Source organism: Pleurodeles waltl, chromosome 1_1, assembly GCF_031143425.1.
Source record: "Pleurodeles waltl isolate 20211129_DDA chromosome 1_1, aPleWal1.hap1.20221129, whole genome shotgun sequence".
Taxonomy (NCBI): domain Eukaryota; kingdom Metazoa; phylum Chordata; class Amphibia; order Caudata; family Salamandridae; genus Pleurodeles; species Pleurodeles waltl.
The window spans coordinates 82,413,155-82,430,422 of record NC_090436.1 but is presented as its reverse complement, the minus strand read 5'-3'; the positions used below and the strand labels follow the sequence as shown (position 1 = coordinate 82,430,422).

Sequence of the window (17,268 nt, the reverse complement as noted above, 5' to 3'; positions counted from 1 at the left end):
CTGCAACAGATTTAGGTATGTATTGGTTGTTGTGTGTATGTTTTCCCACTGGATTGAAGCGTATCCAACACATAGAAATGATAGTCTCACTTTAGCCAAGCTGCTGCTCAGGGAACTGATTCCCCATTGTGGGTTCCCGACTTCCTTGGAATTAGATCGAGGAACTCATTTTAATAATGAGATCATGAAGTTGTTGTGTGCAGCATTGAACATTGAGCAAAAATTGCACTGTAGTTACAGACCAGAGGCATCTGGATTTATGGAGCAAATGAATGGAACACAAAGTTTGATTGGCAAAGGTTTGTGCCTCAACAGTGTTGAAATGGCCTGATGCATTACCACTTGTTCTGATGAGCATCCGTAACACCCCCGACAGGAAGACATGACTGTCCCTCCATGAGATTCTAATAGGGCGTGCAATGAAGTTACCAGCAGTACCTGCAAATGCACTTCTGAACAGAACAGATGACTTAGTGCTGGATTATTGCAAAGGTCTGGCTGATGTGGTTCGCTCTTTGTATCATCAGGTCAAAGCACCAACAGTTAACCCAGCTTAAGAACAGTGTCACAGCCTGAAGGCTGGTGAATGGGTGGCAATCAAAAAGCTTGTGAGGAAGACTTGTCTAGAGCCAAGGTCGAAAGGACCGTTTCAAGTTATCTTGGTGAAGACAACAGCTTTGAAATGTGCTGGTCTTAAAAATTGGATTCATGCACGCCACACGCGCAAAGTCCTGAGTCCTCTTGAAAATACAGAGTCAGATCCTGCAAGAGCGAATGCTGATGAAGGAGTGGTTCCGCTTGACCGATGTATGTGGATACAATGAAAGTGCACGATTGTTATGTGTATACACAAATTCCTTTGTCGGGATAAGAAGGGATTACTTATCATAATTTACCACTGATTTATGGTATTCCTATTCCAATTATGATTTTGTTTTCTCTTTTATTCCCATTAATCAGCATTTGAGTAGCACCGCAGAGGCTAAGAACATAGACATAGTAGGTGGATTCTTTGAACCTACATTAACATTTGGCACAACATATGCACACAGGAATAATTTATTATGCCTACTTACACAGTTAGAGAAGGGGTTCATTAATCAAGTTGATGACAGAAGAAAGGCAATGAAAGACAAAATAGACAAGGGTATACTTTCCAGAAAGAAAACAGTTCATAACACCAGACACAAAGGAGGCTAGCTTTAGATTGGCAAAATGTTGGGAAGCTTTGTATATATATATATATATATATATATATATATATATATATATATATATATATATATATATATATATATATATATACAGGCCACAATCAAAAGCTGACAATAAGTTTGTAGGAATGAGTGAATGCAGACATGTGTTTATGTTTAAGAGTGTACAGGATTTTATAATGAAGGGAAAAGACCCCACTGTGCCTGGCGTATGTTACATCTGTGTTAAGAATGCTTATTACAAGTGACTGAATGGTTGATTTGGGACATACTATTTAGGAGTAGTTTTTCGGAAAATTTATCAAGTGGGTAATATTGACAGCTCAAAATGAGATTCAAAAGAGTAGCAAGTCATTCAGAAATTACTGAAGATATTTTTTGAGCTTTTATTCCATCAGTAGGTGTCATCTTGAATGAGATAAAAATAAGAAAGTAATCAACAATTGTAGATAAGATCTCAACCGATTTTTCAGGTGCAATGCTCTCAATGGATACGGAATTAGTTGCGGTAAGGTCTATGGTTCTCCAGAACTGTCTTGCGTTAGACATCCTTTTACCAAAGGAAGGCGGAGTCTTTCTAGTTTTGAAGTCACAGCACTTCTGCACATACAGTCCTGATAACAGCAGGGGGATAAGGTACATATCTAATTTGACAAGTTTGAGACATGACCTGAGTGACCTGGAACAGACTAATGTTTGGGAGACAATAGGTGAGAGACTCTCTATGTTAGGATCTTCGTTTGGAAACTGGGGAAAAGGATTTGTGAAAATAATCCTGAAACCTTTATTGATTGTGACAGTGTGCATAATTTGTGCACTTGGATTTTACAAGGCTTACAATTTCTGGAAAAGACAGAGTAAAGAATAAACAGAGCAGTGATGAAATGGAAATGGAAAATATGAGAAACGGATATTACCAGAGAATGAAGAGAATTGATGATTATCGCAGAACTAAGCGTCATCAAACTACAAGGCTTTGATTTGTCTCATTGTAAAAGAGAAAAGTTATTTTGTGATGGCAGAAATTGCTGTCATAGGAGGGAGTGTGACAGCTCCTGCCAGGCAAAAGCAAACACTCTGTTTTCAGCAGACGGGAGCTGTCAAAATGCCCGCACTTGCTGGAAGCGGAGAGTTCATCTCTTTCCCTGCCCGCAGACACGCGGGTAGGGAAAGAGATGAAAGTATTGCTCCCGCACTCAGGGAGCTATATTTACAGCAGCTCCCTTCGTGTGGGAACAATACTGGCTCCAGCAGGAGGTTGGGCGCTAGCTGGGTTCATGGGGACCTTGAAGCTCCCCCCCCACCAACGATCATTGACAAATTAGAAAAGAGTAAATGAAATGACCTTGCCTGCATGGTCAAGGCAAAGCAAGTGTGTTTTTTTTTTGTATTTCCACCTTGAAAGTTTATCTGCAAACCTTGAAGGAGATGTTTGCATCCTTGCTTTTTCCGAGTGCAATATCTCATGCAGTGACTGACAAGTGGGTTCTTTCGTGTCATCTACTGCTGAGACCAAAGATCGTATTATCCCTTTTAAAGACTAAAAGTATGTAAAACGGCCTAGATGTCTCACCCTTTTGGCCCCACCCCATATACATTAGTGATATAGGATGCCCACCCCCCCATATTCCCAGGAAGATTGGAAGATTGACAGCTTACTTAAAGGACCCCTGAGCGCATTTCCTGCTGATTTTAAAGACCCATTCTTTATGCAAAGGAAAATGATGACATATCCACCAAACAAAGAAGCGCTTAATGAGTACCATGGGGTAGACTGCAGGGCCTTTGGCTGTGCGGGGCGCTGAGCTGGGCAATTACGGGGGGTTGGTCGCAGGCTGTTACCAACCCCACCATCCAAGCCCAAAGGCCGTGTGCGACGTGGTTGGATAGAAATTCACTAAAAAAAAAAACCAAAGGTTAGAGGGACGTTATAGTTAGGCTCACATTTCAAACATTAAAAACATAGAAATTCAGCTGTTAGAATTATTTCAATCACCTATAACTTGTGCCCTAAAGTAACTACAACTCACACCCTCACCATGTGCTGCCAATTACCCTAGATACTGCAACACTCATGACACCTTTGATATCATCACTGATAAGATCACGGTCGCATTTGCAGTAACATTATTGATGAGAAAATTGTGCATGGCGGGGGCGTGAGTTATGGTTACCTTAGGGCACGATTAATAGTTACTTGAAATAACTATAACAGCTGCATTTCTATACGTTTCTATGTTTGAAATGTGAGCTAACTATAAAGGTCCCTGTAATTTTTGTATTTTCAAGTGAAAATATATATTACCTACTGGTGTTCACCAGTAGGTAGTTCTAGTTAGGACCTAGTTTCCATTGAAAAAGTTTTTTTTTTTATTGTATATATCTTTGGCACCGTTTGATGAATCTTCACAAAATCTTCCCCAAAAAGTGTGCCCAAGGGTCTTGTTGTGAATGGAAAGCTTCGCAATGATCAGTCAAGCAGGGGAGGGCAATAAAAAGAGGGAGTCAAGAAAAGTGCGTTTCACATGTTAATTCCCATAGACCCAGGCCTGCAGCCTGAATCGCTGGACGAAATGACACCACATTTGGCAGGTCACCTTTTTGGTATTTGGTGTAAATCTGTTCAGTAGTTTTGGAGATATTAAAACGGAGAGAAATCTAGGTCAGCAGATCCAGGGAGATCCGATCCTATTGGCTGACAACAACATGGGGCAGGATATGCATACCCTAAATCCCTAGCCTTGGTCCAGGGTTCCCCTTGGCACCCCTCCGCCCCCAAGGCTTGATAGTATTTTGTTTTTTTACATCACAGAGTAATCCGTGTCTGGATCTTGCTGTGATTTGAAAAATAAAAAAATGAAGTCTCCCACGTTCCCCACTGATTTTACCCCCGGGTGGGCCAGGCCCCAGAGGCATTTTGGCCAAAAATAGGAGGGGGCACATGTCCCCCCTCCCCTTCTAGGGCTTTCAGACACCCCAGGGACTACCACCTCCCTGTGGCTATGCTTATCAAGAGTCCCCGGCGCTGCGGGCTCCCCAGTACATAAATCCATGTAAAGGTATCAGAGGGGGCTGCATGTTACCCCCCTCAACCTCCCCCCCCCCCCATTCCCTCGCTCCCCACCCTCCAGCACCCCCTCCTGGAGCCATTTATGGTCCTGGAAACTGCAATCTCCCAGGGCCGGCTCCTGCTACTTCCTGAGGTGCCCACCCTCAGAAGGTAGCTGTTTGCTTTTTCTTGCTGGGAGCTGACAGTGTAGTTTTCATCTCTTTCCCTACCCACTAATACATGGGCAGGGAAAACAATGAAAGCATTGCTCCCAGATGCAGGGAGGTGCTATTTGAAGCAGCTCCCTGCGTGCAGGATTAATGTCAGCTCCCGCAGGAGATGGGAGCTGGTGGGACCTCGAGGCTTCCACTATGGTCCCATAAAACTTTAGACTGGGTGTCCTGGGCACCCAGTAACATGTGGCCAGGCCTCAGGGGATGGGGTCCTCGGGGCGAAATCGGGCGTAGGGAGGGGGGCAGCGTGCACCCCCCCTGCTTTTTTCCCAAAAAATATTTGGGCTTGGGAGGGGAGTGGTACCCGGGGCTCCTTGCGACCCCCTCTTAACATAATTTAAAGATAGCCCTAAGGATGTGATGGCCGGGTGGGGCGGAGGTGGAGGAGGTACACACAGCCCCAATATTGTTTTAATATGTAACCCTGGGGAGGTGGTGGCCCCCCGGGTCCATACAGCCCACACACATTTTTTGTTAACTGGTTGAGGAGGTACTGACGCCTTATTCTTCTTCCCAAAGACTGACAAGAGACTGGTCCAGTATGAATATTTCAACTGTGCCTTAACGGATGGAATTGTTTGGGATAAAGTCGCCTTTGATGTCTTCAGCCCCACCGAGAACCTGCAAATTCCATATGTATTCGAAATGGCCATGGGTGACGTCATTGTACCTGGGTTACTTTCTGATAATTGGGATATTGATACTGTTAATGCAATGTTGCCCAAGTTAGAATACTACACAGTATTTGCATATGAAGATCTTTATTTAAATTTAGCCAATTACGAAGACATGTTTTGTTACCACCACTATGGACATCACTATTTACATAGAGTTAACATCTTCCCCACAGGGCAGTTCCCCATAATACAAAGCTAAATTTACTATTTTTTCAGTCACAATATAACAGACCCGACATCCTTCTATATTAAATTAGTCCCCTCACCAGCAAAGAAATACATGCTGACACAAACCAAACCCATATATACAGACTCCTTTGTCAACACATTAGATGTACAAAGCTATGAGTTTTGGAAAGAAACCATAGATAGGTAATCTATTTGGGGAACCAAACCTTGGCAGATTCAGGCAACACAGACACTGTGCAGAGCCTGTTTAATCCCTACGCAAATGATTTTCTGAATGATGCAGTTCAACAGACTACATGTTTGGGATTTGCAAAAATTAGACATGAATGGTCCCAATATGTGTGCTATTGCTCTATTAGACATGTGGCACGACATTAAATTATACTGAAGAACATCAATGAAATGGCCCAAAATGGTACATTTAACTCTACACTTGCAGGTTCAAATGGGTGGTTATTGTAGCCTCAGGACACAAATGGTTGTCATGCTCGCTTTCTGAATCCCACGCGTGGTTTCAAAGTAAGCAGACCGGGCCCTCTTTACTCCCCATCTCAACACTACGATGTAGTCACCACATATTCATTGGGGAAGTTATGTAAACAATGGTTAGAACGTTCCACACTGTGTGCATTAAAACAACATCTTTCTCTCCTATCGGAGGACAGGGATCTCTCTGATTTCTTGTTGGGTCGTAGGTGTCCATGTTCAAAAGGATTTATTTATGTAACCTATAATGAAGTTTGGAAATTGTTGCAAGTAGAAGTCGCTGCACGTTGAAGACAAATTGATCAAGATAATTTGGATAAAGTACTTGCTGTTGTTGATAATAGCATTAACACATTGACTTCTCTAATTTACAGTTTAAATAACGTTGTATCATCTGTTATTGATATTATGCAAAATTATATGTTTGTACTGTACCAAGGGTAAACTCAGCTTAGATCAATTATGCAATTTAGCTGGACATTACAAGTTCTTAAGAAATGTATACCTTGGTGATACCGTAATTCGAGTCAACTATTTTTGCCATTTAATCTGACCCGTAAATGACTAATGGCTCAAAAAGACGCCACATCCACAGTGTTACATAGTGAGAAGTTAGACAAGCTACCCTTTACCAATGCAGAAACGCCATCAGCAGTGTGACTAATACATGGATTGATATCCCTTCCGATTCCTACATTCCACTTCTTGCGTGAAACATCTCCCCATGGGCATGTTGTGTAGTCATTTTAGTTATTGCTTCATATATGTTATTTTAGCGAACTAGGCCTGCCGCTCTGCAGTTTAACCTAGATTTATTTTATTTGGCTTTGTTTATTATTTTAACCATAGCCACATTTGCGGTCTTGTTTTATTTCTCTCTATCTAGCTTTTCTTTGCCTAGGCCAGCACTGCGTTCTTAAACAAGACATTTCTTTCACTGCTTTTCTCAAGGCTGCAGTAAGATAGGTTGTCGGTAAACGTGGTAACGCTTTGTCTCTGGTGTTCATAGAAATATACACATCCTTACATAGGGACATTTTCTCACAACATCAGCTGTTTTATTATAAAAACGCTTCTCTGTCCCATACACGTTAGAGGGAGATTTCAGCCAGATAACCGCAATTGTATGCTGATTGCTGAACGCTTCGCTACAGCTGCTTCTGTAGGCTACAGGCCTCTTGCTCAGGTATGAGGGATGATGTCTTCCCAGGGGAACCTGAAGGGCAGAACTAGAGCTTAACATGCTGTGCTCTAACATACCCTAGGTAGGAATTATTTTAACGATTTTAATCACAGTATGGTAGCGTTATTTTTATGCTTTACTCTCCTTGTCACAATTCTAATCCGGTCATGCTTTATCGTCCTTGTTATTGCAGTACATTCTTTATTATCTAAGATGCAGTTGCTTCAATAAAACCTTATTGAAACATCTACTGCCTCAGATTGTCCTTGTATATGTCAGACTAATGTAACTGAGAGAAATGGATGCGATCTGAGCGACCACGATGTCCCTGAGGAAGCAACTGTGTCATGCGCTCGGCTGCCCAATCATCCCTGCTCTTGGGTGAAGATGAGGCACTGCTACTTAGCCAGAGCAAAACCCGGTTTAGGCCGACAGGTGTCACGTGTAGTGGGCGAGAATCAGTCCCCCGCAGCGCAGACGATTCTGCTGCTCAAATCCAGTAGTCTCATTAGAATAATGAGAGCCTACGTGACAGGCAGATATGAAGGCCTAGGCGGGAGCTTCGTTCACAAGATATGGTCACTTCCCTTTGAATATCGTTGTGAACGGCTAGGTTGGGAGGTGTTCCTTACTGTAAAGGAATGCAACTACTCTGTTGGCCACTCACTGGTGTGCAAACATGTTACCATTCACGACTCTTGTAATGTTTCTGTTCCAAATTTGGCCTGTTTTTTAAAAGGAATTCTAGTTCCTGCAATTTTACCCACTCCTATTGTTCTTTCCAATGGTAGTCATTTAATGTTGAATGATCTGGACTGTTGTGGAATGAAAGCTCGGATCCTTTTTATTCTTTCAGTTTCCTAACTCGTCAAATGCTGTGATAACTTCCTTTTCCCTCCCACACATGCGGTTTTTGATAGTACCCTATGGCCTTTCATTCCAACTCTGAAAGCAGATTTCAATAAGCTAAGCAGACTGAAAGCCTTATTGATTCAAAAAGAGGTAGCGTAAACTTCTGCTAGAGAAACCTTTGAAATTCAAGTTGCAAGGATGTCTAGTAAAATACAGTTACTCTTATCTACAAACCTCACATTACATTTCGGCGAGCTAGTAAAATGCATATTTAATGTGTTCAATACTGCTGGCATAGCACATTTCTATAAAACCATAGGCACTGGCTTGGTCAGTACCTTCTAGCATATTTTTGGAATTATTCCAGTTTTCATTTGTTTATTATTTTCTAATATTTGTGGAGCATTTTCTTGGTGTTATTCCTCATGTACGGCTATTTTGGTCCTATTTTTGTTACTCTGCAATGGCTGTGCCTTCCCAAAGCCCGCTAATTCTGGACCTACCAACAATGCAGCAATGCCGTAGGAGCATGATCCAGCGGCTTGGAGCCCCATTACTCTAGGAACTAGACTTTGACCAGTCACTGTCATTCTGACCAGCCTGGTTTTCCTGTGTTCAACCTATGTTCCGCTGCCTATGGTGGCCCTTTGAATGGGCACCAGATATCTGCCTTGCTCTGCAACCTCCTGTTCCTATGGACATAAATCAGTCGATAAGTCCAGTAAAGACCCATTTCCAGAGTTGACCAAGGAACTTGCGATTGCTCCAAGATGGTTGGTATGAGTTTCTTCCCACTGGGGAGATGGGTGTATCAGCACCAGGTTTACTCACCTCAGACTTGGATTACATGGAAGAAGCACAACCAGCCATTTTCTCAGCATCGTCTGATAATCAGGATCATACCTGTTCTCTTGAGCTACTGAATGGGGCTGTTCAGCAGTCATCTGCAGAGATGGAATCTGTCCTGGATTTGCTAACCATTGACTTGGTGGAAAAGATCTTGGGTACCTCCAACCCCAACTAATTTGGCCCATTTTTTTAAATTCACACCGGCATTTTTGTAAATAGTTATTTTAATTTTTGTATATTATGCCTTCTATTATTGCATAGAGTTTGCTTGGCTCATCATTTTGTTTTTATTCTATTTCTTTGCTATATTGCTGTCCGGTCCATGGGGTGGGGGGGAAATGATGATGTCTTTGCTTTGCACGGTTGAACACTGCACATCTTTCTTTCGTATCTGTTTTGAAACACACTGTAATGTCACTTGTTGTGCAGCCACATTTTTTGGGGATTCTGTTTGGACATTCTCCAACGGCTCAGAGTACACAACAGGTGCCAGGTTTTGTTTTCTGTCCATCCAGCAATCGTTCTCAGGCTCCTATAGATATGACAGTAGCCTTTCAGTGTATCAAGCCAACGTTATAAATCAGGTCCTGTAGTGTTTAGCCTCAGAGAGGAGGATTCCAGCAGAGCTGACCTGTCTGTGGAACAGATGACCTCCGGGGCACGCAGCCTGTGTAAACTGGTTTACACTCCCCTATGAGGACCACTTGACTACGCAAACAGAAGTATGGAGTTTGCTGCTCCCAGAGAGGACAAATAATAATAATGGTCTTCATGTGCATACAATAACCAGATAGGATTAGGATACTAGATTCGGGTTATGTTGGCACTATTTGTGTTGTACAGTTTTCTAACTGCTGTTCTGAGTTTTATAATTATTGCCAGTATTGATATCACATCTAATTTGCTTCACAATAGACTACGTTAGTTGCAATAAATATATTGTGTACTTTCATTGTGCCTTTTTTACTGTTGCTATGGATATGTATGACTGAGAATGTACAAAAAGGACTGAACTTTTTCACCACTGTTCCGTGACAGGGGGCTAGAGGTCATGCTTTTTGGGTTGCCACAATTGCTTGCCGCTCTGTGACAGGGACCACTGGGCTCTGAGACTTTTGAATGAGCTTGTGTCATCTGTGATGGATTTTATTTTTCAGAGCAAAGCACACACCCTGCCTATATAACAACATAGCTGATGCCCTCGAATTTACATAGGGTGGCACCGGGTGCAGCTGCTGAGGGCAGTTTGGAGAAGGATGCGGAAACCAGCATTAATCAACAGAGCAAGGAAGGAAGTGAATAGAGAAGCTATGGACTTTCGCAAAGCCAAGGGTACTGGCTGAACTAAGCAAAATTGCTCTGTGTTTAAGCTGCTGCTTCTATTTAGGCAAGAGAGGGTATATATCTCTCTCTTCTCGTCAATAGAATAATACTTGATGGAAGGGATGGAGAGGGTGGAGGAAACGTTTAATTGGCAGAAAGCCTTAATGTGGGCTGAAGAGTGTGTTTGTAGGAGGAAAGGCTTAAAAAGCTTAAAGTAGACCTGGTGAGGCAGGTAAGTAGGAACAAAGTAAATATAGCCCCCGGCTCGAAGTGAACAGGCTGGTGGAGAGACCAGTAGTTGAGAGGATGTTTCAATGTGAGCTATACATGTTTCCAGAAAACAAAATCATTGCTTTGCACATTTAGACATGACTGTGTTCTGTCTGCTCCCACACATCTACATAAGGTAGATATCTGCCTCAGATGGGTCCAGGATGAGCAAATAATTATGAATGTGGGCAGCTACAGTTCACGTGGACCTCAGTTCCATTGATTTAGATCTCCATATATTTCTACTATGTCCTCTGCTGAAGCTGAAAACAAGTTTAAGAGAGTCAAAAGAGTTAGAAATGAACGACTCACCATCATCTGCAATGAGGTTCTCGATTTTCCCCTCCATTGCAGTGCTGTTGTAGTCAGAAAGTGGCGTGGATGCTGTAGGCTTGGTCCAGGAGCTCTCGGACAAAGCTTCTGTCTGTTCAGAAGTGCTAATAACTTTTGCTTGGAAAAAAGAAAAAGAGCACACACAATATTATTTTCACAAATGCTATCCCTCCACAAAATCTAATCAACAAGGAGCTATCAGGTGCGACTTGAACAGTGCAGTTTGTTTGATGACCCAAAACGCCCTAGTTCAGAAGATCATGGTCTGAATTCTTAGTCCATATGCCGGAGCACCATAGATGTATTCCATCATCAGAACAACAACCAAAAAAAAAAAAAAAAAAATTGTTGGTCCTCCTTTCACATGGCTTGATCTCTTGTTTTCATCTGCACTCATAAGTACCGTTAACACGTGTCGGCCTTATCCAATTATGGTCTTCTCAGGACGGACTCAAAAAGACAAGAAGCAATTTGCCTGTAGTCAAATATTTTGAAAACTCAATCAATACTCACTACTGGAGTCATCTTGATCAGCCACCATGTGCACCACCGTGTGGAAAGTGGTACACTACTGTAAAGCACCACCTGCTGCATGTACGAATTACACTGGGGTAAAGAAACACCAGGTGGCGAACGTGTCTACGGTTCTTAAGGGAAGTTTGGTACAGATGAAAACAAGTGATCAAGCGATGCGAATTGAGGACAAAAACTGAAGAGTTTTTTTTTTTTGGTTGGGCTCCTCCTGATGATGCATTACATCTATGATGGGCTGGTATATAGACTAAGAATTTAGAATTATAAGATAATAATAAGTTGTGCAGATGGTGATAGATTTAAGAAATGCCATAGAGGCAGTGCTTATTTTGTGTTTGTTGTTGCCGGTGCGGGGCATCAGCACTTATTTTTGAGGGCCGGCAGTTGTTTTTCTGCCTCAAGCATTTACTGTGGACGGAAGAAGAGAAAAATGAGAAAGCGTCACAATGGGAGAAAGCAGAAAGCTGCAAGAGTGAGCTGAAGGGGCAGGGAGTGGCTGTAAATGGATTGAAGAGACCCGAGATGGCTTTAGGATTACGTTGCCTCAGTATTCTGTGTTCGCTCATTTAATTGCAGCAGCTGCATGTTTAAGAGGAGGGCTTTGGGCACTGGCAAGTTTTTATGTACAAATTAAGCACTGCAATGAGGGTCTTGGGAGTTTTGCGGGATATGCAGGATAATATTTTTCAGGTAGAGAAAACCCTTAGGCCTGCAACCCCATAACATTTTCTTGAGATTTTTAGCGGAGTTTTTTTTCCAAATTGCACATTTGCTCACCTTATTGGCACTTAAGTATCCACATTGGGACTAAATACCATTGGGAATGTTTGTGAATGGCACAAATATAAACCTTTCTTGATGTTCACCACCTACTCAAAACCCTCCTCTGCCCCTCTCCGAAGAAAACCAGGGTTTCCAGTGCTACTGCTTGAGGTGGATATTTTTGGGAAGTAGCAACATAAATCAAACAGCATGACTTGCCATTTCTGTCTGCAGACGATTTAAGTATTTATTGTTGTGCGTCTAAGTTCAATGTACATGTGCATCAAACGTTATGGTTCAGGCACTTTGATATTTCCGCCTTTCTCATGAAAAACCTACATTTGCTTCACTCTTCAAATGTAGAAGATGCATCTATTTTCTCCTTGCATTATGAAAAAACCCACCAAGAACAGCAAGACATCAGTTTGCATCTTTTTTCCACTGGTAAAACATTTTTTTTTAGCTTGGACCGTTTAAATTTGCTTCATTCTCATTACACAAGCATCAAAATGGCACAAATTAATTCGCTCTGTTTTGTTCACAGGTACAAAGTTTTTTTCTTAATATGGACGCAGGTGTCTACATAATCGATAACTGACCCAACAACGTCGACATCCATCTGGAACTAATTGAGTTAAGTGCATAAGTAAATAGGATGGATTAAAATGCTGCTTGCACAATATTCGTAGAATCATCCCTAGACTACTTTCCCTTTGCAGAGGCACTTAGGACCCACTCAACCACCCTTCACTTCTATCCCCACCACCCACGTTTAATAATTGTTCCTTAAAATATGGCCATGCAAAACTTTATATTGCAGAAAAAAAAAAATCACATCATGGAAAATGACAATGAGATGCGGTAGAACAGGAGGCGGCCTATTATGATATTAGTTTTGTAGATGAATGATGTGGGGTATGATCAGTTGCTCCGGAATGAGCCTCCCCATGTCCCCGTTAGTCCATGAGATGATTTCTACGTGAAGGTCGGTCATGAAAGATGAGTTTACTGTGAATGATGGTTCTTACGTTCATAGAACAAGACTGGGGTCCCTGCAAGCTCCACCACTTTGACCTGGCTGTACCGCTCCATGTCCCCCGCACTGCTGCAGAGCAGATCATTGCTCAGGGTTCTCCACTTGCTTAATTTGTCCTTCTCCCGGGATATGAAGATCTTGTTGGTCCCATGTTTAGCATTCAGGTACAGGCCTTGACCGTACAGCATCATGTGACCCTTCTTGGTACAAATCCAGCGTTGCCATTCTTGGCCCCCACAGGGTTCCAGCTTTACCATTGCAAATTCGTTCATCTTGCTGACACCAAGGCACTTCTTGCCTTTAAGGCTAACAATAGCTCTGGCATCGGAGTCCCAGGTCCACCGCTGCTCAACGGAGTGAGGCTTGCACTCTGCCAGAGAGACCCTCTCCTGGGCAACGTGGACACACTTTTCCAAGTGGACATTCCTCATCATGAAGCTCTGTCCCTTTACAACTGTGCAGTACAATGGAGGAAACAGCTTAGATTATTTTACAATTCAAGGCTATGCTATACACAACACAGTAAGATCCCAATGTGGAATCTACCACTGAATCAAAAAGGACCCACCACAGGTCAGGACAGATAATTCAACCCTAATTATTGTATGATGCACAAATGCTGTATTCCCCCACATCTATCTTATCAGATGAACTATATTGCACAGTGCTCATGAATCAGACCTCCTAGAATAACCATGTATAATGAAATAACATATGTGCTACATGTGCGATAGACTGGAAGTATGCACAAATAATGAAATGCCCTATAAAATCACCATGCCTATTGCACATTCCAGCAATATTCCCACACGTCGATGGTGTTCCATCTCTCAATTATATCAGAAGCAAGCCTCAAGTAGAAGAACCCTTCACTGGTTAGTGTTGTATGCATGTGTATAAGGTTTACAAATTGCAAATAAAGAAGTAACAATATTGTTATCAGATAGTGAGCCCACTTAGGTCTGCATCCATGGACACAGAAATAGCTTCTTCAGAGCATAAGGCGAGAAAAGACATACAACACCATCATCAAGAAAGTTGAAAGACCCCTGCTATAAAACACACGCCATCACCAAAGATTTGGAGCCCACCACACCTCAAAGGAGATATATGGATACATTATTATAATTATAATAGAATTTCTCACTACACTGCTCCCTTGGACTTTAAGCTCTCCAACTACTTTACTCCACCTCATTCTCTTAAGTCAACCTCTATTCCTCCTTTCAGTTACATGTAGCCTCTTTCAGTGAGGCCTATGTCCACCACTTCAATCAAGCGTACTTCCATTCCTTTAATTGATCCTGCTTCCACCCTTTCTATTTGGCCCTCACCCACCCCTTCAGTTACACAAAATAATTGCACATTCACAAAGATCTATATAATGAGATTTTTTGTAAAGCGGCACAAATCTAGTATAAATGTGAGGACATTAGATGCTTCTGACAGCATCTCCCACCCTGCTAACAAAGGGGGATAAAGTATGCTGTAACCCAAAATGAGTTACAATCAAATCCGTAAACACACTGAGACTAGTGCACCCTTAATCAGCAGATGGTAAATACTGACGTGTTTCGGCTGGCTAAGACTTCTTCAGGGCAGCAATGGTTGCACAGTAAAGGTTGAAATGCTATATATTTTGTATATATGTCATACCTTAACATAACTGTAGCCATGACAAAGTGGGCATTAGTGTCTTACTATACGTCAAGATGTTTGGAAAGGGACACCAAACATATGCTACCAAAAGGAAAAGAATAGACTAACTGTCATGATAGTAAAGGCCTGGCCACTTTGTGTATTCACCTATCCCATTTAGCGATATAATAATACACCTGACGTGGTTCTAGTAGTCTGTGAGAAGCAACCCAAGAGTAGTGAATGCGCTGGAAAAAAACATGGAAAGCAAAGCAGTAAAATCTGTGAAATACAGGGTGGGTAAAAGAGGTCAGGGAGGAATGAAAGCTCCCTAATTAAGTACCTTGATATATTTTGTTTTCTCTTGGCCAATAGATAGTCAGATCAAAACACGTTCTAAAACAAAGGCCAAAGGAAGCCTGTTCACAGTCATATTCATGAAAGGCTTAAAAATCAGCTCTTGTAGTGAACAGTCCATGCCATCTGAAGGAGCTTTTTTTTAATACATCTTGTGCTCAAGTAACATAGACCCATTTTTATTGCCCATTCAATGCTCTTCTCTACAGAGTACAGAGGACACCTAATGGAATGATAGTATGTATTGATACATCTTTTTCAGTAGCATAGGGCTCGTATATTTTACCAGTACAATGCACGTCTCAACAGTTAAGACAACATAACAAGAGTTATAACATTATAGATGTAATGCTGTTGAGTGGTCTGCAGTAGTAGCTATGTAATTGTGCAGTTGAATGGATCTAGGCATGGAGTTGTTGCAGATGTGTTCCTTGAGAGCTGGGTGGTATTGAAGCTGTGTAGTTAATGATGGGTAGTATTATTGACGTGAAGCTGCAGAGGTAAGCTGTTGTAGATCTATAGTTATAGGTTGTGTGTGTGCAGTTGCAGAGTTACTTTTTTGTAGATGTGCATGTGTAAAGTTGTTAATTGAGTGATGTGAAGTTGTCCATGTCTAATGTTGCCTAATGTGCGGTTCTAGAGCGGCAGCTTATGTACATTTAATGTTTTACGTTGAATGCTAGGGCAGGCACAGTGGCAGACATACAAATTACAAAGCAAGAGTATTTGGTTAGTAGTCAGTAAACATGAACAATTACTGGATCTCCGTCCCCTTGCGTTCAGTAGTCAACAACCATGAACAATTGATGGATCTCTGTCTCCATACGTTCAGTAGTCAACAACCATGAACAATTGATGGATCTCCATCCCCTTACACTCAGTAGTCAACAATTATGAACAACTGATGGATCTATGCTTTTTACATACATCTCTACACCAGTTCTTGCCCAAAAAAGGAGCTAAAGTTCGGTGCCAGACCTAATCAAACAAAGGTTTCTGGCAACAATCATGCCTTAGGAGACAATAAGAGAGGTACCTTAGATCTTTTTCTGCTCCTTGTAGTTCTTATCAAGTGAGAAACAAATTCCACCAACAGGCAGGATTTCCTGACCCAATCCAGAGAATAATTGTTTTCCACTTTGGCGCATCCCTATGATTGGCTCCTCCCTTTCCTGCCACCAAAGGGGAGGAACTGGTACAAGCAAGGAGGTAACGCTGCCTAGTTGGGATCTGTTTTAGCAGTTTGCAGTTCTTACCTGTTTTATATGCGAGGACAAGGCGTGATTTAACCACACGGTTTCCCTCTTACTTAACATCCATCTATTTCTCCCAGCTAACTAACTTCACATCGACCTTGGCCTCTCATTAACTCCCTCACCCCCTTGACTTGTTTCGATTCGCATTCCAGCAGTGTACTCATCAGCAATGTTGTAAGCGAACAGGTAATGGTTCAGCCTCACTACCCCGCACACATCCAGTACCTGAACGCATGCACCCTGCACATCCATCTGAACCTGAGCAGCCACCATCCTGTATGACGCTAGCGGTATAGTTGTGCATATATTCCTGTTGGTGTTGGGGCACTACACCTTTCTGTATTGGAGTGTTCACAAATGTACTGAAACACACTGGAGAAAATTCTCCAGGAAACCTTGACACGATTTACTACAAATACCCTATCAGGTCAGTGCTTCCAGAGACCCCCTAATACACAAACATGCGCGGGTTGTGCAATAGCGTCAGCATGTCACACGTGACCACACTTTCACTCCAGGCATCACACTTCGAGAGAGAAGTAAATTAAACTTCAAAAAAGCTATTGGAAGCAGCTGCATAACTGCTCCACTGTACGCGACTAGCCTGCAGCTTTTTGTAGGCAAATGTCCTTTTGGCCAAGAGAGGTGGAACGTTCAGATGGTGTAATTTTGGCTGGTTTTCCAAAATGGTTGAGAGCAGGTTTCCTTCTCCTCGTTTGTTGATTCCCGACTATCTAGATGGTATTTTAGCACTACGTATGCAATTGTGCTGCTTATAGTGTAATGGGAGATGTGGTCTTACGCTCTCAGCAGCATGACTGAATTCATCGGAACTCTCTGGAACATCATGTATATATGTATGTCAAGGAGTGGTTCCCCAACAATCACTCTGGCATAGAATGTTAAAATACATTTTAGACAAGCAGGGCGTACAAGAGGAGCTGTAGGGGTTGTGTAAAGGAAGAAGCATACAGATTGGTAGGGGTACTAACAGAGAAAATACAATATTTGGTCAAATAACCAACAT

At 42.2% G+C, this 17,268-nt stretch overlaps 1 protein-coding gene across 1 annotated transcript in view; it reads right to left on the bottom strand.

Annotated features, from left to right (window-relative positions):
• LOC138267166 (uncharacterized) overlaps positions 1-17,268 on the bottom strand; it is a 184,943-nt gene that overhangs the window by 44,239 nt on the left and 123,436 nt on the right. The window contains exons 2-3 of the mRNA XM_069216049.1: positions 12,983-13,444; positions 10,638-10,775 (exon numbers count right to left, since the gene is read on the bottom strand). Of these exons, the coding sequence (XP_069072150.1) occupies positions 10,638-10,775; positions 12,983-13,444 (600 nt within the window). The remainder of the gene's footprint in view (positions 1-10,637; positions 10,776-12,982; positions 13,445-17,268) is intronic.